Source organism: Cetorhinus maximus, chromosome 17 (genome assembly GCF_964194155.1).
Source record: "Cetorhinus maximus chromosome 17, sCetMax3.hap1.1, whole genome shotgun sequence".
NCBI lineage: Eukaryota > Metazoa > Chordata > Chondrichthyes > Lamniformes > Cetorhinidae > Cetorhinus > Cetorhinus maximus.
The window spans coordinates 3,255,560-3,282,012 of NC_135895.1; the positions used below are offsets into that span (position 1 = coordinate 3,255,560).

At 46.6% G+C, this 26,453-nt stretch overlaps 1 protein-coding gene across 1 annotated transcript in view; it reads left to right on the forward strand.

Annotated features, from left to right (window-relative positions):
- The first annotated feature begins 126 nt into the window (after nt 1-126).
- lrriq3 (leucine-rich repeats and IQ motif containing 3) overlaps nt 127-26,453 on the forward strand; it is a 35,250-nt gene continuing 8,923 nt past the window's right edge. Inside the window, exons 1-6 of the mRNA XM_078561884.1 lie at nt 127-168; nt 4,776-5,048; nt 12,133-12,453; nt 14,174-14,307; nt 22,666-22,768; nt 26,103-26,192. Coding sequence (XP_078418010.1) covers nt 127-168; nt 4,776-5,048; nt 12,133-12,453; nt 14,174-14,307; nt 22,666-22,768; nt 26,103-26,192 — 963 coding nt within the window. The remainder of the gene's footprint in view (nt 169-4,775; nt 5,049-12,132; nt 12,454-14,173; nt 14,308-22,665; nt 22,769-26,102; nt 26,193-26,453) is intronic.

Below are 26,453 nucleotides of genomic sequence, written 5' to 3' on the forward strand. Positions count from 1 at the left end.
TGAGACAATGCGTGTCTTTTTTAATGGGTCAACGTAAAAGGGGGGGAAGCGGAGATTGGTTGGTGCCGAAGTCACTGCGCCTGCGCAGGAGCGGCGGTGAGTTTCCATAGCAACTGCGGGCCTGACATGGCGGCTCTTGGAAACGGCCTAAATTGGGAATGCAGCAAGGCGAGTGTGGGAGCGGGAAAGCCGCCCGGCAGCACACCCTAAACTCGGGGCCCGACCCCAAACATCCTCCGTGACCCTGAACCCCATCCACCCGACCCCCAAACTTGGTGCCCAACCGGAAAGCCCCCTCTCAAAACCCCCAACTCCCCCTCTGACCCCCCCATGACCCCCAACTCGTTCCCTGATCCTGAACCCAAACCTGGTGCCCAACCTGAAAGTCCCTCTGCTGGCCCCCAACTCCCTTTCTGACCCTAAACTCATTCCCTAACCCCAATCCCTCTCGCTGACCTGAAACCCCATCCCCCTGACCCCCCAAACCAGGTGCTTAACCTGAAACCCCCTTCCACTGACCCAAACACACTGACCCAAACCTAAACCCCTTTCTCTCTGATCCCAAACCCCACCCCATCTCCCAACCCCTGGCCCTGCCCCTGCCCCTATTCCCTTAACCCCCCCCCCAACAAATATCACAAAAACAGAGTATCTGGTCATTATCTTATTGTTTTGGGGATCTTCTGCACACAAGTTGGCTGTCGCACATTCTACATTTCAACAGTGACTGACTAAAAAATATTTCATTGACTGTGAAATGTTTTGTGACTTCCCGAGGTGGTGAAAGACACTGCCAAAATTCAAGTTTTTTGTTATATGAATTTTTGTCCCCTTCAGGAATGACAAGGCACTAAAAATTAACAGATTTCGAAGCTGGGGCTTTGTTTATTTTTGTGACAGAAATCAGTCAAATTTTTAAACTAACTGTCTTGAGTGTTCCCCCTGCCCCCACTTGTGTGGAACGCTCTGGTACTGACTGAATATGGCTGAAGATGAGAGACAACAGCAATTTAAAAAGTAAATTCACTACATGGTGCTGTGATTTGACAAGATTCTCAAATTAATTAAATGGAGGCAGGGTCAATTGAGGCTTTCAAAAGGGATTTGGTTTATTTCCTGAAAAGAAAAAAAATTGCAAGGCTATAAGGAAAGGGCAGGGGAGTGACACTAAGTGCTTTGCCTCTTCAGAGGGCCAGCATAGACAAGATGTACTGAATGGCCTCCTTCTGTGCTGTAGGCATTCTATGATTCCACAATTCAGCAATTTTATCACTGAAGATAAAAGGAGATGTATTTAGGACCAAGCTTCCTTTCACACAATTACCTCCTAATTGTGGTACTTAAAAAAACAGTATTATTTCCTTTTTTAAGGTTGGATTTTATTTTAAATGGCTGTTCAGATACAATACCTGGGGCAACATTGCCTACCTGTCAGGTAGTCTACAGATTTAAAATGCTTATGGCCTTTGTAGTCAAAGGACAGAGCATCAATTACAGCAATGATCATTGATAGTACAACAATAACAAAAACTTAAATATACACCTTTAATACTGTAAAATGTCCCAAAGGAACACTTTCAGACTAAATTTTGACACAGGCCACATGGAAAATATTAGGACAGATAACCAAAAGTTTGGTTAAAGAGATAGATTTTAAAGAATGCCTTAAAGGAGGACAGAGGCTTGGGGAGAGAATTCTGAAGCTTAGGACCCAGGCAGCTGAACCACCAACAGTGCAGCAATAAAAATTGAGGATGTGCAAGAGGCTTGAGCTGGAAGAGAGCAGAGATCTCGGAGGTTTGTACGCCTGGAGGAAGTTTCAAAGGTGGGGAGAGTGAGGCTGTGGGGGATTGAACACAAAGATAGGAAATTTAAATTTGAGGCACTGCTGAACTGGGAGCCAATGTAGGTCAGCGAGTACAGGATTAATGGGTGAACAGGACTCAGTGCAAGTCAGTAACATCATTTTGGTTCTTTGTGAGCAGAAGGCATTGCTGACTTGATGACATTTGTACCATTTGTAACTTTAAAAACAAGTGTAAAAATTTGCATTGCCAGGGCCAGAGAGCGTAACTTCTAACATTCTCAGGACAGCTAAAAGCAGTTCATACCCAACACCTTCTGAAGTGCAATCACTGTTTTGTCTGTAACTGAATGGAGCAACACATTGTACACAGTCAAGGCCCCAAGAAACTGTAAATAAAACAAATGAGCACACGATCTGTATTTTGGTGGTGTGGGTTCAAGGAAGACAGTCAACCTGGACTCCTTATTCTGCCTCGAAAAATGCCATGGCATTTTTTTGCTGTTAGGTTGTAGGAGTAAGGACATCGGGATAGGAACATTGAGGCAGGTGGAGGTCATTCAGCTACTTGAACCTGTTCTGCCATTCAATTAGATCATGGTTGATCTGCACCTCAATTCCATTTACCCACCTTTGCTCCGTATCCCTCAATATCCTTACAGAAATCTGTCAATCTCAGTCTTGAAATCTCCATTTGACCCCAGGATCCACCACCTTTTGCAGAGGTGGGAGAGAGAATTTCAGGTTTCCCTTTGGTTTGTGTGGGAAAAGTGCTTCCTGACATACCCTGGTTCTAATTTTAAGACTGTGACCCCTTGTTCTGAATTCACCCACCTGAGGACATAGTTTCTTTCTATCTACCCTATAGAATTCCTTTATCAGTTAAACCCTCAGCCTTCTAAACTCAAGGGAATACAAACCAAGTTTATGCAACCAGTCCCAGTATTTAATCCTTTTAGTCTGGTATAATTCTGTTGAATCTGCATGCTGCACCCCCTCCAAAGCCAATATTTTTATTCATTCATGGGATGTGGGTGTCGCTTGCTAGGCTGGCATTTATTGTCCACCCCTAATTGCCCTTGAGCAGGTGGTGGTGAGTTGCCTTCTTGAATCGCTGCAGTCCATGTGGCGTAGATACATAGATATATTTCTCAAGATGTGATGTCTAGCACTGAATTCTGAGTCTGATTAAAATTGTATAATTGAAGCATTGCTCCTCCTTTGTATTCTAGACCTTTGAGATAAATGACAACATTTCTTTAGCCTTAACAAAAACAGAATTACCTGGAAAAACTCAGCAGGTCTGGCAGCATCGGTGGAGAAGAAAACAGTTAACATTTCGAGTCCTCACGACCCTTCGGCAGAACTGAAGTATAGTTAGGAGAGAGGTGAAATATAAGCTGGTCTAAGGTGGGGGGCGGGGGGAGAGAGAAGTTGAGGGTGGGGTGGTTGTAGGGATAAGCAAGCAGTGATAGGAGCAGATAATCAAAAGATGTCACAGACAAAAGGATCAAAGAGGTGTTGAAGGTGGTGATATTATCTAAGAAAAGTGCTAATTAAGAACGGATGGCAGGACACTCAAGGTACAGCTCTAGTGGGGTGGGGTGGACAGACTAACAAAGTATTAGTTGTAGGTTTAAAAATAATGGAAAAAGGTGGGAAAAGAAGAATCTATATAAATTATTGAAAAAAAAGGGGGGAGGGGGAAGAAACGGGGTGGGGATGGGGGGAGGGAGAGTTTAAGATCTAAAGTTGTTGAATTCAATATTCAGCCCGGAAGGCTGTAAAGTGCCTAGTCGGAAGATGAGGTGCTGTTCCTCCAGTTTGCGTTGGGCTTCACTGGAACAATGCAGCAAGCCAAGGACAGACATGTGGGCAAGAGAACAGGGTGGAGTGTTAAAATGGCAAGCGACAGGGAGGTTTGGGTCTTTCTTGCGGACAGACCGCAGGTGTTCTGCAAAGAGGTCGCCCAGTTTGCGTTTGGTCTCTCCAATGTAGAGGAGACCGCATTGGGAGCAACGAATGCAGTAGACTAAGTTAAGAAATGCAAGTGAAATGCTGCTTCACTTGAAAGGAGTGTCTGGGCCCTTGGACGGTGAGGAGAGAGGAAGTGAAGGGGCAGGTGTTGCATCTTCTGCGTGGGCATGGGGAGGTGCCATAGGTAGGAGTTGAGGAGTAGGGGGTGATGGAGGAGTGGACCAGGGTGTCCCGGAGGGAACGATCCCTACGGAATGCCGCCAAGGGGGGTGAAGGGAAGATGTGTTTGGTGGTGGCATCATGCTGGAGTTGGCGGAAATGGCGGAGGATGATCCTTTGAATGCAGAGGCTGGTGGGGTGATAAGTGAGGACAAGGGGGACCCTATCATGTTTCTGAGAAGGAGGAGAAGGCGTGAGGGCGGATGTACGGGATATGGGCCGGACACGGTTGAGGGCCCTGTCAACGACCGTGGGTGGAAAATCATTGAGACCTGTCGGCGTGACATTAGCCATCTCAATTTCTCTGCTCCTCTCACCCATTCTAATCTGTCTCTCTCTGAACTTACTGCACTCCGTTCTCTCAGGTCCAACCCCAACATTGTCATCAAACCTGCTGACAAGGGTGGTGCTGTTGTTGTCTGGCGCACTGACCTCTACCTCGCGGAGGCTGAGCGTCAACTCGCAGACAATTGGCACACAGTAAGCTCCTACAAACAGGAATGAGATAATGACCAGATAATCTGTTCTTAGTGATATCGGTTGAGGAATAAAGATTGGTCAAGACACTGGAGTTAACTCTCCAGCTGTACCTTGAATGGTGGCATGCGATTTTTTTTACATCTACCTGAGAGGTCACATGGCCTCAGTTTAAATTATTCCTGACAATGCAGTGCTCTTACAGTGCTGTATTGAAGTGTTAATCTAGATGATGTGCCTTTTTAAAGGGAAAGGAAGATTTCTCTCTAACTGTTTGGTGGCTTTGTATATTCCACAGACCTCCGCAGATCGGAGGCTAGACAGAAGTCACCTTGTGTCTCCTTCGAAATCATTAATCCTGTCCTGCGGGGAGATGGACAGTGCGTTCAAAGAGAAGAAACTGGAGAAGATTGTAGTGGTAAACTTGTCTGGACATTATCTGAAAAACCTGGGCAACTTGTCTAATTGTTCTGCTCTGAAGATTTGCATCCTGCCCAGGAATTACATCACTAAAATCGATGCTCTCTCAAGCTGTCCCAATTTAATCAAGCTGGATCTCCATGGAAACCATGTAAGTGATATAGGATGTGTGTTCAATAAAACAAGTGTCACACAATTGGAAATTTCAGAACCTGACAGATCTGTGTCCCAAATGTTAAACGTTTGTAGAAACAATACAGCTACGAATCAGTGCATAGTCAGACTCATTGCTTTCCTTGGGAACATGAGTTGTCAAAGGGACTTGTTCCTCATCATGACCTCTGTACATCCCAAAGTGCTTGACTGACAATACGGTACATTTTACAGGCAGTCGCTATAAAGAGTTCCTTGGAGGGAGAAAGTGCTTCAGGACACCCAGGACCCGACAGGATAGAAGGGTCTGATGTGGACCCATGGCTTTCAACTTGGTGAACTTTGCTCCCAGCAGTGCCAGTAGGATGTGTTGAGTGGAGACCATTATCTTAGTAGGAGTGCAAATTGAGATCAATTGTTGTTGGTGTATGTTTGTGTAAAGGGCAATAGTGAAACTCATAAAACAGGCATTAGTGGTCAATAAATATTATACAGAATTTACAGAACAGAAACAAGCCATTTAGGCCAACTGGCCTACTCTCCACATAAGCCACTTGATTTACTTCATCCAAGCATGAAAACATAAGCAAAATGAGCTGGAGTAGACCATATAATCCCTTGAGCCTGATCTGCCATTGAATATAATCATGGCTGCTCCGAATATGCCATGATTTCTGGAGGGACCAAAGATTTATCTATATTAATCTTGAATATATTCAACAATGGAAAATTCACAACCCTTTTGATCAGAGAATTCCAAAGATTCACAACCCTCTGAGTGAAGAAACTTCTCCTCATCCCAGTCCTAAATGTTCGACCCCTTATCCTGAGACTGTGTCCCTGTTTTCTAGATTCCGCAGCCTGGAGAAAGGACAACCATTTCATCCTTGGAACCAATTTTTAAAAAAATTATTCATGGGCTGTGAGCTTCACTGGCTGGATCAGCAATTATTGCCCATCCCTAGTTGCCCTTGAGAAGGTGGTGGTGGGCTGCCTTCTTGAACCACTGCAGTCCATGTGGTGTAGGTACACCCACGGTGCTGTTAGGAAGGGAGTTCCAGGATTTTGACCCAGCTACAGTGAAGGAATGACGACATATTTCCAAATCAGGAAGGTGAGTGACTTGGAGGGGAACTTGCAAGTGGTGTTGTTCCCATCTATCTGCTGCCCTTGTCCTTCTAGATGGTAGTATTCGTGGGTTTGGAAGGTGCTGTCGAAGGAGCCTTGGTGAATTCCTGCAGTGCATCTTGAAGATGGTACACACGCTGCTGCTGTGCTTCAGTGGTGGAGGGAGTGAATGTTTGTGGATGTGGTGCTAATCAAGCGGGCTGCTTTGTCCTGGACGGTGTCCAGCTTCTTGAGTGTTGTGGGAGCTGCATTCATCCAGGCAAATGGGGAGTATTCCATCACACTCCTGACTTGTGCCTTGTAGATGGCAGACAGGCTTTGGGGAGTCAGGAACTGAGTTACTCATGGCATGATTCCTAGACTCACACCTGCACTTGTAGCCACAGTATTTATATGGCTAGTCCAGTTCAGTTTCTGGTCAATGGTAACCCCCCAGGATGTTGATAGTGGGGGATTCAGTGATGGTAATGCCATTGAACATCAAGGGGCGATGGTTGGATTCTCTCTTGTTGAATATGGTCATTGCCTGACACTTGTGTGGCACGAATGTTACTTGCCACCTGTCAGCCCAAGCCTGGATATTCTCCAGGACTTGCTGCATTTGGACATGGACTGCTTCAGTATCTGAGGAGTTGCGAGTGGTGCTGAACATTGTGCAATTATTAGCAAACATCCCCACTTCTAACAATATGATGGAAGGAAGGTCATTGATGAAGCAGCTGAAGATGGTTGGACCGAGGACTCTACCCTGAGAAACTCCTGCAATGATGTCCTGGAGCTGAGGTGACTGACCTCCAACAACAACAACCATCTTCCTTTGTGCTAGGTATTATTCCAACCAGTGGAGAATTTTCCCCCTGATTCCCATTGACTCCAGTTTTGCTAGGGCTCCTTGATGCCGCACTCGGTCAAATGAAGCCTTGATGTCAAGGGCAGTCACTCTCACCTGATTAATTAATCTGACTAACTTTCTCTGTACTGCCTCCAAGGCACTATATCTGTCCTTAGATATGGAGATGAAATCTGTACAGTGTACTCCAGGTGTGGTCTCACCAAAGAACTACAATTGTAGCAAGACATCCTTGCTCTTGTGCTTGATTCCAGTCACACACATGACATTTGCTTTCCTAATTGCTTGCTGTACCTGCATGCTGACTTTCTGTAATTGAGTTAAATTTGTACATGACGTTGCTCAATTGTGTGGTAGGCAGAATGGCTTTCCGCATATAGGCCAAAGGCTGCCACTTTCAGACCTGGAATTGCCTGGTCTGCCTCAAACTACCCTGGAAAGACAAAGTATCTCAGAAATTTGAACAACAGATCAAGCAAGCCATTTCACGCTGCTACTATGCCATGGCTACATGGGTGGTATTTTCCACTGACAGGATGCTGCAGTCAACCCAAAAAGATGTTCTGCCTACCACACATTGAGCAACCTCCTGTATGAATTTCAGTGCCAGTCCGAAGCAGGTACGTAGGCCATACGTTTCATATGAACATACAAATTAGGAGCAAGAGTAGGTCATTCAGCCTTGTGAGCCTGCTTTGCCATTCAATAAGATCATGGCTGTTCTGATTGTGGCCTCAACTCCACATGCCACCTACCCCTGATAATTTTTGACTCCCTTGTTAGTCAAGAATCTATCTACCTCTGCCTTAAAAATATTCAGATACAGTGCCTTTAGACTTGTCTTTTTTATATTTTTGCACATTTTTTTTGTACTATAGCCCTATTTGCTGCTAGCCCTTGTTTCTTCTGCCTTCCATTTTTGCTTTCTACTTTTCTGTCTTTCATTCCTATCTTTGTTTCCCTCTCTTGCATCTCACCATTCAGGTTCCCATCCCCGTGCCAATCTTGTTTAAACCCTTCCCCACAGTACTAGCGAATACCCCTGTGAGGATTTTGGTCCCGGTTCTGCTCGGGTGCAACCTGTCCAGCTTGTACAGGTCGCATATTCCCCAGAATCAGCCCCGATGCCTCAGGAAACTCAATCCCTCCCTCCTATACCATCTCTCCAGCCATGCATTCATCTGGTCTATTCTATTCCTGATCTTGCTAGCACGTGGCACTGGGTGTAAACCTGAGATTTCTACCTTTGAGGTCCTGCTTTTTAATTTATTTCCTAGCTCCCTATATTCTGCTTTCAGGACATCATTGCTCTTTTTACCTATGTCGTTGGTACCGATATGGACTACAACTTCTGGCTGTTCACCCTCCCCCTTCAGAATGTCCTGCAGCCACTCAGTGACATCCTTGACCATGACACCAGGGAGGCAACTTAGCATCCTGGTGTCACATCTGCGGCTACAGAAACTACCTGTTCCCCTTGCAATAGAATCCCCTATCACTATTGCTCTTCCACTTTTCCGCACCGCTCCCCCCCCCCCCCCCCCCCCCCCCACCTCAACCCACTCACCACCACCACACTCCACAGCTGAGCCACTCATAGTGCCATGGACCTGGCTCTTGCTGCATTCCCCTGAGAAACCATCTCTCCCAGCAGTATCCAAAACAGAAAATCTGGTGGAGAGGGAGATGGACCCAGGGGACTCCTGCACTACCTGTCTAGCACTTTTACTCAGTCTGGCGATCACCCAATCCCTTTCTGCCTGTGCACTCTTTACCTGCGGTGTGACCACTTCACTGTACGTGGTATCCACGAAGGTCTCATCCTTGTGGATGCTCCACAGTGACTCCAGCCACAGGTCCGGCTCTGAAATGCAGATTTCGAGTAGCTGCAGCTGGAGACACTTCCTGCACACATGGTCGGCCTCAACACTGGAAGTGTCCCTGACTTCCTACAGTGCACAGGAGGAGCATTCCTCTTGGCCAAGCAGCCTTGCCCTGACTTACCCTTAAATTACTCCCTTTACTTTTACTTCTAGTTTAGGACAGAAGAAATACTTACCAGGCCCTACTTACCAAGGCCACCGCTCTTTTTACTGAGGAAAGGCAGAAAATGAAAGGATCTGTCCTTCCCTCTTCACTGACCACTCTCTCTCACCAAACTCCAACTGCAGCACTCTAATGCAGCCCAAAGCAGCACTCCAGTGCAGACAAAAGCAGCACTGTCGCTCGCTCGCTTTTATGTTTTTATGCTGCAGAAGTTGGGGTTGTTCTCCTTGCAGCAAAGGAGATTGAAGGGAGATTTAGATACGGTAAACAAGGAATAGCAATTCCCATTTGTTGATGGCACAAGGACTCAAGGGACAGAGATTTAAGTTTTGGTCAAGAGATACAGAGGAAATCTGGGGAAGATATTTTTTGCACAGCGAGTGGTAATGATCTGCAGCTCACTGCCTACGAGGGTGGTAGAAGTGGAAATGATTAATGATTTCAAAAGGAAATTGAATGGGCACTGGGGGGAAATAATACTTGCAGGGCTACAGGGATCGAGTGAGGGAATGGGACTGACTGGATTGCTTTATAGAGAGCTGGCATGGTCTAGATGGACTGAATGGCCTCCTGTAGTATTATGACTCTATGAATAGCTTGAGAACTGGGATCATGCTTGTTTAATGCTTTGATTTCTAGTTTAGGAACATTTGGATATGTCAATGGTGTTATGATACAGCAGATGGTATTTGCCAGGCTGACCAAATCCACAAGGGAAACTTGACCGCACTATCACAATGGTTTTGCAATTTGTATTTATTACGAGAAGATTTATGCACTGATTTCTGAAGTAAGGAGTCCACTAACACCTTTAGTGATTTTAAACATTGTATTAAAACATTTATTAACAAAAGAAAAGAATAAAACACATACACAAGAATACAATTACATGGTTACTTAATATTATAACAATTCCCAAAATTCCTAGTTAACCAGACCCCCAACTACACACCCCTTTTAAGGCAACAGTCCAAAATAAATTTTAAATTTATACAGACAATCCAGCAAGGTTACCACAAACACCCGCCCAACAGTGGAATTCCAAAGGCTTTAACACAACTTTGGTTACTGGAAGGGCAGGCTTCTACAAAGTGGCCAGAGGCTTTTTCCCCAAGTCTGTTGCACATGGTATACCTTTCAGATATTACACGGCCACACCCATAGCCATCTAATCCTTCTTTAAATATATTTTTCCTTCTTTGATTTGTAAACCCCATTGTTCCCACCTGCCTTTGGAATTTACTTTTACCATAATATAAAAATCTTTTATGTTGTCATTATGGCCAGCACTTTTGGGAAAAATCAACGTAATTATCTGCTTTATTCATCTTCTTGGTTGTAAACATCCTACCATGTCTCTTTGAAAACCAAACACCTCTCCATTTATCTTAAAATGCAAATTTCATTCACACCCTGTCTGCTGAGACTTTACCCGAGTTTACTGGTTAGCGTTTCACATGCCCTTTTACACTCACTCTTTTGATAATTTCAACCTTGCAGTCTATCCGTCTCTAATTTAATTAAATCAGCCACACAGACAGACCCATCCAAACACACACAAACATAAGCCTACTTTACAGTACCCCATAATAATATTATGAAAAGTATGATAGTTTTGTGACACTGGTCTTTGCCAGATACAGGCTGAGAGCCAGTCACACCTGATTTCCTTTTCCATTGATTCGCGATGATCCTGTTTCACAAAAACCGGGTAAAGGCGCATTTCATTCCTGTTGTATTTCAAAGGGTATAAGGAAAGGACAGGGGAATAGGACTGCAGGTAAAAGAATGAACCTGAGTTAATACAGCTCCCTTCATGTCCCTTCATCCTGTTTCAAAGTACCTCACAGCCAGTGAATTACTTTTCAAATGTAATATAGCTTACGTAATCAAATAGGGCAGTGAATTTGCACACATCAGAGTCACACTAACAGCATGTGAATGAATGACCATTTCACCTGTTGGTTGAAAAGACAAAAGAAAGACTTGCATTCGTATAGTGCCTTTCACAACCACTGGATGTCTCAAGGGGGCGGGGAGGAGAGGGAGCACCTGCGGATATACCCCGCTTTCCAATCTGAGCCACATGTAAGGGTGACCTTCCAGGCTTCCCCCAGACCGGAACTCCTCCCACCAGCCTCGAAACTGAGGTCAGGTGGGAAGTGACCCTTGAGTGACCAATTAAGGGCCTCAATTGGGGCTAGGGTGGGCAGACTGCCCCAGACTTTGCCCGCCCTATTTAAAATTGCGGACAGGCTGATGGTGGGTGGGGGGGGCTGTGGGAAGGCCACCTGGGAAATTTATGGGCTCCCATCTGCAAACCCGCCAGTGGGAGACCATAAAACTCTGACCCTGGTGTGGGCCTCGAACCCATAACATGACTCAGGATATAAAGTATTGCTAAGTGGTTAGCTCTTTCAGAGAGCTATGCAGCAATGGACAGACTGCAGCCCCGCCATGAGAGATGGGCACTGCTGAGGCAGGTAGGTGCAAAGGTGTCTTGAGGTGCCCTGAGAAACCTGAATAATATTTGAAAAAACAGAAGACCCATAGCTGGTGGGGCCATCAGTGTGGGGCAGCAAACTCCCCCACAGGGAGGCTTTGCACTTTGTCAGTGCATTCATGGGCCCAGTGAAAAAAGGCACCAGTGACCCTCCTGCTTGCCGCTGGGAGGCTGCGTTCAAGTTGCCACTGACCTCTGGGCTCAGCTGCCTGTGGAGGGGAACGGGAAGCGTGCAGGCTGATGCCAGGAAGATCAAGGTGGTACAAGCAACTAGCCCCCATCGATCCCTTAATTGGTCTAATTGACCATCCACTGCAGTTGGTCGGATAGCTGCTGCTATATTGACCCCGTCTCCGGCAAGATCACTCAGAAGTGGGAGACCCAACACGCAAGTCTCAAATTTGCTCCTGGTCCCACCTCCAAATCCACCTCCACCTGGCAAGATTCTGCTGTATAAGAGCTATCCAATTAGTACCACTCCCGCTCCTTCTCCTCAGCCCTGGAACTGGACACAATGTACTAATGTAATTTTGTTTACTTTTCCCCCATTATCAGATTACCAATCTCCCAGATGAATACTTTTGGTCTGAAATGAAGCGCCTGCAGATCCTCTATCTCCATGACAACATCATTGGAGACATGAAGAGTGTCAAATCCCTGTTTCCCTGCCCAAGCCTTGTCGTTCTGACCCTGTTTGACACACCAGTTAGCCTTGTCCCAAGATATCGGCATCGCGTTGTCAACTACATCTGGTCTCTCAAAGCCTTGGATAACTTTGTCATTGCAGATGAGGAAATCATTGAGGATTGTCGGAATAGGAAACAATTCAAAGCTTTAAGTCCATATTTCATTATTCATCCCAATGTACCTGCACAGGTTGGTGCCTATGCCTATTGTAGTGAGAAAGAAACAGTTTGGTTTCCACTTGGAAAAATTTGAAAATCAGAAATCATTCAGAAAAAAGAGAACATTATCTTAAAATTGGAGGTAGGCCATTCGGGAGTGATGTCAGAAAGTACTTTTTACACACAAAGGGTAACCCCAAAAGTCTACGAATGTCTGGGGCAAATAGCAGCTTTCAGGACTAAGATTGATAGAGTTTTGCTGGGTAAAGGTTTTTTTAAATTTTGTTTTTGGGATGTGTGTCACAGGCAAAGCCAGCATTTGTTACCTTCAGAAGGTGGTGGTGAGCTGTCTTCTTGAACCACTGCAGTTCATGTGGTGTAGATACACCCACATTACCGTTTTACGTAGTTTTCTGTAGTTGTTTGATTCGAATGAGAGGCTTGCTCGGCCATTTCAGAGGACAGTTAAGAGTCAACAAAATTGCTATGGATCTAGAGTCATATGTGGGCCTGACCGGGTGAGGATGGCGGTTTTCCTTCCCTAAAGGACATTAATGAACCAGATAGGTTTTTACAAAGATCCAGTAGTTTCATCATTATGAATGAGCTTAGCCTTTTATTTCATATTTATTAATTAATTGAATTTAAATCTCTCCCCTCTCCCCCTACCAAGCTGCCCTGGTGGGATTTAATCTCATTTCTCCAGAGCATTAGTCCAGGTCTCTGGGTTACTGGTCCAAAACCACAACCATTATGCTACAATCCCCTCAGAGGGCATTGAGGGACATGGAACAGAGGTGTGAAAATTGAGTTGAGGTACGGCCATGATCTGATTGAATGTTGGAACAGGCTCGACAGGGACTGAATGGCCTCCTCCCCTTCCTGTTATTGTTGAATCTGCTTCCACCATCCTTTCAAGAAGTCCAGATAACAATAACTCGCAGCAATAAAAAAAAAACCTCCTTCTCTCCCCTTGGTTCTTTTGCCAATTATCTTAATTCAAGTTACACTCCTGCCGTGGAAATCTTTCTCCTGAATTACTCTGACAACACCCCTCCCAAGAATGGGGCTTGTAAATTATAATTTGAAAACAAAACTTACCCAATAAATAAAATCATTGAGAGCTAGGGGAGAATCTGAGAAAGATAAGACTGGACTTAAAAATGGGTATATGATTTGTTCTCAGTCGGATCTGCTAGGAAAACTGTATTGTCCCTGCTCATTCCAGTTATTTAAAATTGAGGCATTTAGACAGCTAATAGTTCAAAAGGTGTAAGTGAAGATTTGAGTGATTTCACTCGGGATGTCCTGCTGTACTCTTTGTCTTACCTCACCACTTCCCTTTCTCTGTAACCACCTTGAGTTCCAAGAATCCTCTGAGGCCTCTGCTCTTCTCCAATCTGACATTTGCACATTTTACGTTCCATTGCTCCACCACTGGCAGCTGTGCATTCAGCTGCCTGGTCCTAAATTCTGGATTTCCCTCCCTAAACCTCTCCACTGCTTTTCTGCTTTAGCACGGTCCTTAATAACCCCCCCTCCAACTTTGACTAATTTTTTGATCTATTGTTCTAATGTCTCCTTCTTTTGCTCAATTTGACCTTTTTGCCTGATCACTTGAGAAGAAAGTTCCTGAGACATTTTATCACATTAAGGATGATATATAACTATCAGTTTTTGTTGCTGTATGAACAAGCACCTTAATTCTCCCTGAAATAGAATCACGATTGGTGTTTTTACCTCTCACATAGACCTCGACCTGGCAGGATGAGTTAAATCAAATAAAGGATCTCATCTCTACCATCAACAACATTCTTGCCCATCACTCTGCAGTGCTCATCCTTCAGCGATGGTCCCGTGGATTCTTGACCAGAAAAAAGTTGAGGTATTGATTAATTTGTGTGTTCGCCCATGATCTCTCTGCTCGATGACCTACATTGGCTCCCAGTCCACCAACACCATGATTTTAAAATTCTTATCCTTGTGTTCAAATCTTTTCATGACCTTTCCCTTCCCTATCTCTATCTGTCTCTATCCCTCTCTATCCCTATCTATCTCCTCCAGCCCTACATCCCTCCAAGATCTCTCCACTCTTCCATTTCTGGCCTGCTGAGGATCCGTGATTTTAATCACTCCACCATTGGTGGTTGTGCCTTCAGCTGCCGGGGCCCTAAGTTCTGGAATTTCCTTGCATCTCTTGATCTCTTCTTGCAACGGCTCCCAATTGCCCTTCCCAAGGGAAATTAGGGATGGGCAATAAATGCTGGTCGAGCCAGCATACCACCTAAGGAGGTATTTCATAACTCTCAACAAAGCTATATTCCATTGAGAAAGAAAGACTCTACAGCAATCGTGGCTAACTAAGGAAGTTAATGATGGTGTCAAATTGAAAAAAAGGCATAAAATGCTGTGAAGATTAGTGGTAGGCCAGAAGATTGTGAACATTTTACAAAAAGGCAAAGGATGACTAAAAGAATAATAAAGAGTGAGAAATTAGATTTAAAGAAAAAATCTTTCATGGGATGTGTGTGTCACTGGGCCAGCAATTGTTGCCCTGTCCTAATTGCCCTTGAACTGAGTAACTAGCTTGGCTATTTTAGAGGCCAGTTGAGAGTCAACCACATTGCTGTGAGTCTGGAGTCACATGTAGGTCAGACCAGGTAAGAATGGCAGATTTCCTTCCCTAAAGAACATTAGTGAACTAGATGGGCTTTTACAGCAATCAATGATAGTTATCATGGTCATCATTGTTGAGGTTAGCTTTATAATTCCAGATTTATTAATTGGATTTAAATTCCACCAGCTGCTGTTGTGGGATTTGAACTCATGCCCACAGGGTATTAGCCTGGGCCTCTTGATTACTAGCCCCAAAGACATTACGAGTACCAGTACCAATATGAGTCTGGGGAATTAATAATGGGAAACGAGGAAATGACAGAGATTTTGAACAAGTATTTTGTATCTGTCTTCACAGTAGCAGGCACAAAAAAGCATTCCAAGGATATTAGAAAGTTAAGGGGCAAAAGGGACGGAGAAACTTAAAGCAATCACAATCACTAAAGAAAGTGTACTTGGGAAACTAATGGCACTAAAGGCTGACAAGTTCCCAGGACCTGATGGCCTACATCTTAGGGTCTTAAAAGAAGTGGCCACAGAAATAGTGGATGCATTAGTTGTAATTTTCTTCCTAAATTCCCGAGATTGTGGAAAGGTCCTAGTGGTTTGGAAAACCACAAACGTAAAACTATTCAGGAAAGGAGGGAGATAGAAAGTAGGAAGCTGTAGATCAGTTAGCCTAACATCTGTCATTGGGAAAATGCTGGAATCCATTATTAAGGAAGTTGTAGCAGGACATTTAGAAAATCATAATACAACCAGGCAGAGTCAACATGGTTATATGAAAAGGAAATTGTGTTTGACAAATTTATTGGAATTCTCTGAGGATGTTACAAGTAGGGTGGATAAAGGGGAACCAGTAGATGTAATGTATTAGGAACCAGTATTTGGATTTCCAAAAGGCATTCAATAAGGTGTCACAGAAAAGGTTACTACTACACTAAGAGTTCACAGTGTTAAAGGTAGTGTTTAGCATGGATAGAGGATTGGCCAACTAACAGGAAACTGAGAGTCAGGATAAATGGATCATTTTCAGGTTGGCAAACTATAACTAGTGGAGTGCCACAGGGATATTGCTGGGGCCTCAACTATTCACAATTTATATTAATAACTTGGATAAAGGGACAATGTAATTTAGACAAATTTGCTGACAATACAAAGATGGGTAGGAAAGCAAAACGTGAGCAGAACACAAATTCTGCAAAAACATATAGATGTGTGAAGTGAGTGGGCAAAAATTTGGCAGATAGAGAATAATGTGTGAAAATGTGACTTGTCCACGTTGGTATGAAGAATAGGAAAGCAAAATGTTATTTAAATAGGAAGAGACTACAGAATGCTGTGTTACAGAGAGACCTGGGTGTCTTTGTACATGAATCACAAAAAAATGAGTATGCAGACACAGCAAGTGATTAGGAAGGCAAATGGCATGTTGGCCTTTATTGCAGGGGGGATGAAATATAAAAATGAGTAAGTCTTGCTACAGCTGTACAGGACATTGCTGAGACCGTAGCTGGAGTACTGCATATGGTTTTCTTGCATTGGATATACTTGCATTGGAGGCAGTTCAGAGAAGATTCACCAGGTTGGTTCCTGGGATGAGGGGTTTGTCTAATGAGGAAACATTGAGCAGGCTGGGCCTATACTCAGTGCACTTTAAAATAATGAGAAGTGATCTTATTGAAACATATAAGGTTATTAGGGGGCTTGACAGTGTAGATGTTGAGAGAATGTTTCCCCTTCTAGGAATCTAGAACTAGGGGGCACAGTTTCAAAATAATCAGCCTCCCATTTAAGACAGGGACGAGGAGGGATTTCTTCTCTCAGAGGGTCATTAATTTTTGAAATTCTCTATCCCAGAGAGTGGTGAAGGCTGGGTCATTCAATATATTCAAGGCTGAGTTAAAAGGACTTTTGATCTACAAGGGAGTCAAGGGTTCTGGAGGACAGGCAGGAAAGTGGAGTTGAGGCCACAATCAGATCAGCCAGGATCTTATTAAATGACGGAGCAAGTTCAAGAGGCCAAATGGCCAGTGGGGCAGGCCAGGCCGGAGGGTAGGCCAGTGGGGCAGTGTGTACCTCGTTTTTCCAACGAGTGCCTAGCTGCCCTCTTGGAGGAGGTGGCAACGTGGCGGGAGGTCCTTCTTCCAAGGGAGGGGAGGCGGAGGCGGAGGCCTCACCACCTGACCAAACGTGCATGGGAGGAGGTGGCCGAGATTGTCAGCTCCCATGATGTGGTGTGACGCAAAAGATTCAATGATCTCCTGTGCTCAGGAAGGGTGTGTACCATGTTGCCTCAAGTCACTTAATGCAGCTGTCACCCTTTCCCCCAAACCAACCCACCCGCCCCCCAAACCCCCCAACCCCCCCACCTCCCCAGCAACCCTGAGTACAGGAACAGCATTGAATCCTTCACAGCATGTATCTCTCGCTGGGTGTGCCAGCAGATATTGCCCATGCCCAGTTCACCCTGAGAGGGTTGAGCTAGGATGTGTTCTGCATCTGCAGCATGTGTGACACTGACACCCATGTGATTGTGCCTCCTTGCTTAGCAAAGTAACATCTTGTGGTGCCACATGTGAAAAAGGCAGCACTTGGACAATGGTGCGGGTGGTCAGCCCTGGCTTGTTTGGGTGAGTGTGTGGCAGCTGCGGGGTGACGAAGACCTGGAGCCCTGCAATGTCCCACTCTGGCTGGGTTGGCAGGGATGCGATGGGAATCCAGGTACAGGCTGGACTAATCAATGCTCTTCTCTCCTTTTCAGGAGAAGACTGCGCACAATGCCGCAGAACGAATGCGGACTGGTGGAGGCCAGGCCCAGTTGGCCGTCCTAACAGCTTACAAGCAGCAGGCCATGGACCTGGAGAGGCACCATGCGCCCAGGTCCACCAGTGGCGGTGAGGCTGGGGTGCCAATGGGGAGTATGTTTGGCGAGCACTCAGGTCACCATGTGTGTCCCAACAGCCATGGCACTGCTGAATGCTCAGTGATTGAAGTTAGCAACACGGGTTTACCATTGATTATAGAAGGATGAGCGCATAATGATGCGGGGGCACACAAGTTGACATTGTCTGCACTGCAACTAATCAATTCAGCATCACCGGACCAGGGCTGAGAGGAGGAGGCAGAGTGCCCACCTCTCATCCCTGAGGACCCAGAGGAAATCCACTCACCAGCATCACACCATCTCAGCCAGGCAGGCACCAGCGCAGATACTCGTACCTCGGTGGGAATTAGATATTCGGCTAGTGTCCCAGGGCATGGCGGTGAGGGCACTTCACACTCGCTTGAGGTGTGGGCAGAGATAGAGAGTCCCCAGGGCGCTGGCAGTCGGAGGACTGCTGGGGACCAGGTACATGCTCAGTTGGTGGCTGATGATGTGCCTCTGGAGTCATCCGTGAGGCAGCGAAAGGGTATGTGGGATGATCTGGCGAAGATACATGGGGCTATGCATGACATGGTGCTCGTGCTTGAGGAGTCCACACGGAGCATCCCTGATGCAATGAGCCTCATTGCTGAGCGCCATGCTTCCTCCATGGATAGAGTGGTGACTCTCGTGGAGAGGTTCCTCCAGGAGATCAATCGGAACCTCCTGGAGTTGCGCTTGGACCTGTAAGTCCTCACAGCGGCATTGACCTCAGCTGGTTATTACCCGTGTGGGAGATGGTTTGGGCACCAAGTTTTCCAGCTCGGTGCCCATCCATCTACGATGAGCAGGGAGGTCCAAAGCAACCTCACGTCAGCGCAGTAGCTGCCTGTCGTCCAGGCGGGGCTCCTCTCAGGGCGCTGCGGATGAGGGCAATAGCTCCTCCTTCGCTCTGCCAGTGACCATGGCATCTGATGAAGCTGTGCTGACTGGGGAGATGCCAGTCGTGGAACTGGCCGCTCCCTCAAATGCTCCGTGGGCCAAAGGACGTCCGCCAAGGTCATCGAGGCCAACAGGACAGCACAGTGAGCAGGCTGTCTCAAATGCCAGTGCCAGCGAGGGGACAGCACCTAGATGTAGCACCCGTAAGCGTAAATTTAAGGCACCTTGGGCACACCACGGGTTTCTCACTGGTGCTTTTATGTTGGTCCATAGTAGTTTCTGGAAGACTTGGTGTGATGTCCAACACCTTTTCTTTTGGCTTTATGAAGTTACATTTGTTCCCTCAATAAATTTTGACATGTTGCCATGCCTCAGGGTGATTCCTTACTTCTGCAAGCGGACGGGAAGCCATGATGTTATGAGTGAGTTGTTTGACATTGACCTTTGTTGACAAGGGCCTTAGTTAATGTTATATCCAGGTTAATTTAGCACTCAGGTGTCGAGTGTGGAGCCTGCAACCCTGGCGTGTGTTGAAGGCCTATCTGTGGTGTGCTAGCTGAAGGTTCTTTGGACTAAAGCCTCCCGGGTGTCCCTGCCTCCCTGGAGTATGCCCGGGTCAGTGTCTACCCCCTCAGCGTTCTCCTGTGTGTGCTCATCCTCGGACTCACTGCTGGACTCATCGTGTGCATCCGGAGCAACTGCATCTATGTCTTTCTCGTCCACTGCATCCCCCCCCTTTCCAGCGCCAGATTGTGGAGAGTGCAGCATGCAACCACTATCACTGAGACACGATCTGGGGGGTACTGGAGTGTGCCCCCTAAGCAGTCCAGGCATCGGAAGCGCATCTTGAGAAGACCGATGGTTCTCTCCACCACAGCCCTTGTGGGGGTGTGGCTCCTATTGTACCGCTGCTCAGCTTCTGTTCTTGGATGGTGGAGAGGCGTCATGAGCCACCTCCTGAGGGAATAGCCCTTGTCACCCACCAGCCATCCATCCAGCCGGGCTGGAGCACTGAAGAGCCCCGGCACCTGGGAATGTCTGAGGATGTAAGCGTCATGGGAGCTGCCTGGGTATCTTGCACAGACTTGTAGAATCAGCATCCTGTGATCACACACTATCTGGACTCCACTTCATGGAGTGGAAGCCCTTCCTGTTGACCAAGGCACCGGGCTCACCCGCTGGCGCCTTGATGGCCACATGTGTACAGTCTATAGCACCCTGGACACGGGGGAAGCCAGCAATGGCCGCGAGGCCTCTGGCTCACTGTGTCTGGCTTGCCTGGTCCCAGCGGAAGTGGATGAAGGTCAATGCCCGTCTGAACAGAGCGTCTGTAACCTGTTTGACACAAGTGTGCACAGCTGATTGGGAGACACCGCAGAGATCACCCACCGACCCCTGGAAAGAGCCGGAGGCATAGAAGTTGAGGGCAGCAGTGACCTTTAGAACCACTGGCATGGGGTGCCCACCCACACAGTTTGTGGAGATCTCAGGCCCAATCATCTGACAGTTGGAGGTGACTGTCTCCCTCGAGAGACGGAGCCTCCTTCGGCACTGGACCTCAGACATATTGAGGTAGCTGCTTCGCCGCCTCTATACCCTGGCAGCAGGATAGTGGCATCTTCTGAGGCCCCTTCCGCCTTGGACTATCTCTTGGCCCTGCAACCCTTGTGCCTGCGCCTCACCTCCCAAAGGTGGCTCCCCTGGAGACTGAATGTGGACTCCTGGCCTCCTCCCCCTTCTGGCCCTCCCTTTCCCCTCAGAGGAGGTGCCTCCAGTGGAGAGCACAACTCCCATTCCCAGGCTAAGGGAAGGCTTCCTGAAAGCTGCAGGCCCCAAAATGATCTTTAATGTAGAGCCCTGACCAATGTTTTCACTCCTGTCCAAGCAGCTGGTATGAGTTTTGAAGTATTCCTGCTCACACAGGCAAGTATTAGTAACTTTCACACTTAAATACCTGAAAGATCACATTCACGACCCCACTCACCCCTTTTATCCCGTCCATGGATGAGGTTTATACAAATGTCTCCTTCCTGCCTGCCCATTGTGCCCGTGCAACGCCCTGAAGATCGCACGGGCTGTGAAAAATCTTATTCAGTTGTTGCCTCAAGGGCCTTAACTGGCCCATTAATTGATGGCGGGCGTGCATACGAATTTACAGTGCACCCGCCTTCCCAAATATCGCGATGGCGCGCGGTGACATTGGGACGCACGCCTGACGTTACCACGCGCCATTTTACACGTTGGCATGGGGGGCCCGCCCCCACACACCAGCGGGAAAGTTCTGCCCATAGATTTGCATCTGATAACCTTTCACAATCATGGGACATTCTAAAGCACTTTACAGCCAATGAAATGCCTAGCATAGTCACTGTTGTGATCAAGGAAATACAGAACACAATTTACACAAAAAACAGCATGATAATGGCCCGATTATCTGTTTTAGTGATATTAGTTGAGGGATAAATATTGGTCCAGGACACTGAGGAGAACTCCCCTGCTCTTCTTCAAATAGCACCATGGCATCTTTTGCATCCATCTGAAAGGAAGGACAGGGCTTTGGTTTAAAATCTCATTTAAACCAATACAGCACTCCCTCACTACTGCTTTTCTGATAGTGCAGTGCTCCCTCAGTACTGCCCATCAAACGCTCCAGCAGTACCTCTGTACTGCCCCTCCAACACTGCAGCTCTCCCTCAATACTGCCCCTCACACAGTGCAGTGCCCTCTCAGTACTGACCCTCCGACAGTGCAGCACTCCCTCAGTACTGACTCTCTGACAGTGCAGTACTCCTTCAGTACCACTCATCAAACACTTCAGCAATGCCTCAGCACTGCCTCTCCAACAGTGCAGTGCTCCCATCAGTTTGGCCCCTCTGACAGTGCAGTACTCCCTCAGTACTGCCCCTCCGACAGTGCAGCACTCCCTCAGTACTGATCCTTTGACAGTGCAGTCCTCCTTCAGGATAGCAATAGGAGTGTCAGTTTGCGTATGTGTTTGAACCCAAGGCCTCTGAGGTACAAGCAAGAGTGCTACCCACTAAATCAGGACTGACATACAGTCTCTGGTGGTACACTGAAGGGGGTCCCTTAGCCTTGCCTTTTTCCAAAATGTAGGTCAGTTACCTGAATGGAGGTGTATGTTGAAGGAGAAGACCCTCCATATAGAGCAGGAAGGAAGTCTGTTCCTTGTCTGTAATGTGGCTCAGAGACTCAGGGACAGTGTCGAATTTCCACATGTGCTAGGGAAACCAGCTGACTACTTGTGGGTGATGTTCAATGCCAGCTAGATACCATCGTCATCACCAGCAACATTTAATGATGTTTTGTTTCATGATAGAATCTTACAGCACAAAAAGAGGCCATTTAGCCCATTGTGCCTGTGCTGCTTCTTTGAAGGAGCTATCTAAATAATCCCATTTCCCCTGCTCTTTCCACATAGTCCTCCAAAATTTTTTCAAGCATTTATCCAATTCCCTTTTGATAATTATTAAAAATCTGCTTCCACCACACTTTCAGGCAGCACATTCCAGATCACAACAATTCATTATGTAAAAACATCTCTCAACATATTCCCTCTGGCTCTTACAATTAGCTTCAATTGTCCTTCTGGTAACAGACCCTCCTGTCATTGGAAACAGTTTCTCCTTATTTACTCTAACAAAACATTTCATAATTTTGAAGGGCTCTACTAAATCTCCCCTTAGACTTCTCTGCTTGAATGAGAATGTTGTCATCATTCTATTTAAAAACTGGAATTTGTAGTAACTGGTACTGGAACACTAATGTTATGTTTTTTTTTGTTTTATTTTACTAAACCAGAGCTGCCTCAGCTGTACATAAGCAAAAAGATTTGCCAAGTAAAGAGATGAATGCAGAGTTATGTAGCCGGGGTATCCACGTACTGGAGGATGGTAGTATATGGGTGAGTGAGCACCATGCTGGGAATATACATCAGGGACTTTTACAAATTAGAAGTTATGTTTTTACCTCCCACAAGTAACGTTAAGTCTCTGTATCAACACTATGGCCTGAACTTTCACTTCCTGGTCGGGAGTGCAGACACGGGACATTTCCCGACTCTGCCAACCCAACCCAGGAAAATAAGAGGCCCAGAAGGTCAAATCTTTGTTCTGGGGGGGTGGGGGCATGGGCTGGATTAGAAGTCGCATCCACCACGCCAGGACTGAGTGCGGAGGCTGTTGGGTGAGGAGATGGACTGGCTGGAAGCCTGCCTCTGTGTACCATCCATGGCAACCCATGCCAAATCATTCCCCTTTACCCATCCACAATGGCCCCTCATATCGCCATGTCACCCTATTCTTCTCTACTCACCCACGTCGGCCCTCATACCCCCATGCTGTCCCGTGCCCCCTCCACTCATCCTCATGGCTCTTTATAGCCCCTGTGCCAATTTAATGCCAACCTATGCCCTCAACCCACCACCTTTTGCCCTTACCCCCTCCATACAACTCAACTGGTATCCACAATGGGAAAAACTCAGGAACCGTGCTGACATAAAATAAAGCTGTGTCTATTGATGATGTCACATTAAAAAAAACACTCTCATTGATTAAAAAAAAGTTCAATGCATTGAAATTCCTTCAAATAATCTCTTATGAAAACAAGCAGTTCTATTCTATATCCATTTGGAGCTGTCAATCAAACTGTTCACTTAATAGGTATCCCTCTGTGATAATGTTAGGTTGTAAAATCAGTCATGCAGCGCAAATTATATCATGATAACCCTCAGTCTTATGTCAACAGAGTAAAATAATAGGCGCAGTATTTCCTTAAACTCCACACATTTTGTTTTCATTTAAAGTCCAGCACAATTAAACCCCTTGAAAGTTTTAACAGTTCCAGTGAACTTTGACAGTTCTTTTGAATTCTGACTGTTCTTTGACAACTTTGACATTCTTTGACAATTCTTTGCCAGCTTTGACACTCCTAGTAACCGTTGATCATTCTTTTGATTTTTGACAGTTCATTTGGGTTTTGACAGTTCTTTGACAGCTTTGACAGTTCCAATGCGTTTATGCATGTTTTACACACAATCATGTTTGCTGCTAACAGCCCCAAAGGGCACATAACTAAATGTGTCCTGGGATCATATTGGAAGGGGCATCTTACCCTCTAAAAGTATACCCTGGTTATCCAAACGAATCCACAAGGCTCAAACCTGCTCCTACCAGGTCTAATCTCCACACTTTAGGTTTCAGACATCTACCTCACCAAAATCATGCATGAGTGGGGGCAACTGCTGATTTATATGGGAAGCTGCCTCTGGGAACAGGAATGTGCTATTTAAAATCTGCGCCCACTCTCTCCATCACCCCCCAGTGAAAATAGTGGAGGCTGGGTTTGGGGGATGGAGTTCTGGATTCAGGTCTCTGCCTGCATTTTCACGTATTGCATGAAAATTTAAGCCTATATATCTGAACACTGGGCAGTTAGGTGTATCAGAGCACTAGACGGGTGTGTATCAGAGCACCAGATGGGATTGTGTATCAGAGCACTGGATGGGTGCGTATCAGAGCTCTGGATGGGACTGTGTATCAGAGCACTTGGTGGGACTGTATATCAGAGCACTGGATGGGTGCATATCAGAGCTCTGGATGGGACTGTGTATCAGAGCACTGAATGGATGTGTATCAGGGCACTGGATGGGTGTGTATCAGAGCAGTGGACTGTGCATCATGCACTGGACTGGGTGGGACTGTATATCAAGGCACTGGGTGGGACTGTGTATCTGGGCACTGGGCGAGACTGTGTATTTGGGCACTGCGTGGGACTGTGTTTCTGGACACTGGGCGAGACTGTGTATCAGGGCGCTGGGTGGGACTGTGTATCAGGGCACTGGGTGGGACTGTGTATCAGGGCACTGGGTGGGACTATGTATCTGGGCACTGGGTGAGACTGTGTATTAGGGCCTTGGGTGGGACTGTGTATCTGAGCACTGGTGGGACTGTGTATCAGGGCACTGGGTGGGACTGTGTATCTGGGCACTGGGCGAGACTGTGTATTAGGGCCCTGGGTGGGACTGTGTATCTGAGCACTGGTGGGACTGTGTATCTGGGCACTGGGCGAGACTGTGTATCTGGGCGAGATTGTGTATTTGGGCACTGGGTGGGACTGTGTATTTGGGCACTGGGCGGCATTGTGTATCTGGACACTGGGTAGAACTGTGTATCTGGACACTGGGCAGAACTGTGTGTCTGGGCACTGGGTGGGACTGTGTATTTGGGCACTGGGTGGGACTGTATATCTGGGCACTGGGCAAGACTGTGTATTAGGGCCCTGGGTGGGACTGTGTATCTGAGCACTGGTGGGACTGTGTATCTGGGCACTGGGCGAGACTGTGTATCTGGGCACTGGGCGAGATTGTGTATTTGGGCACTGGGCGGGACTGTGTATCTGGGCACTGGGCGGGACTGTGTATCTGGGCATTGGGTGGGATTGTATATCTGGGCACTGGATGGGATTGTGTATTTGGGCACTGGGCGGAACTGTGTATTTGGACACTGGGCGGGACTGTGTATCTGGGCACTGGGCAAGATTGTGTATTTAGGCACTGGGCGGGACTGTGTATCTGGGCACTGGGCGGGATTGTGTATTTGGGCACTGGGCGGGACTGTGTATTTGGACACTGGGCGGGACTGTGTATCTGGGCACTGGGCGAGACTGTGTATCTGGGCACTGGGCGGGACTGTGTATCTGGGCACTGGGCAGGACTGTGTATCTGGACACTGGGCAGAACTGTGTATCTGGGCACTGAGTGTGACTGTGTATCTGGGCACTGGGCAGGACTGTGTATCTGGACACTGGGCAGAACTGTGTATCTGGGCACTGGGTGGGACTGTGTATTTGGGCTCTGGGTTGGGGACAGTTGAATTGTAGTTTCAATCCCATGGGTTTAATTGTGTTATTTGAATCTGTGTGCGTTTCTCTGCCTTTACATTTCACAGCACAGTAAGCGGAGCTGGTGGAGATGGGAAACAGCCCGGGATCTTTTCATCTGCAGCAGGTTTAACTTGGAGAGTTGCTGGCGATGTAAAGTTTGAATTTATTTCCCATTGGTATTGTTTAATTTAACTGGTATAGTTACAGAATTGAGATTGAGGAATTACAAAATCAAGTCCAGTCTTTATCTCCAGATATTTTTCAAAATGCCTGAAATGATTTATTATGAATGTTTGTTTAATTGTAGATTTTTTTTCAGTACATGTGGTAATGAAATTGTCTTATTGATTATCTAGGCAGTGGGGAGCAGCAACAAGCAGGATGATCAGTGCAGTGCTGTCCATTTAGAGATAGATAAAAACAAACTGAACTTTGACTTGCTGGAGGTACATCTGATTTCATGAGCTGTTTATCTGGTTGTTTGATGCAAGGGCTGAAATTTTACTGACCACGACGATGTCAGGGCCAAATCAGTGTCCCAAGCCCGTGCCAGGAGGCAGCGGGATTATGGAAGCTATTTTACTATGGCAGCCAATATGAGGCTGTACTAGGGTCACTGTCCATGAAAGGACAGCTGCCTGCCTCTCTGAACTGCCAACTCAGCGGGCCAGAATCTCTGCCTTCTTGTCAGTGGTGCCAATAGCAAT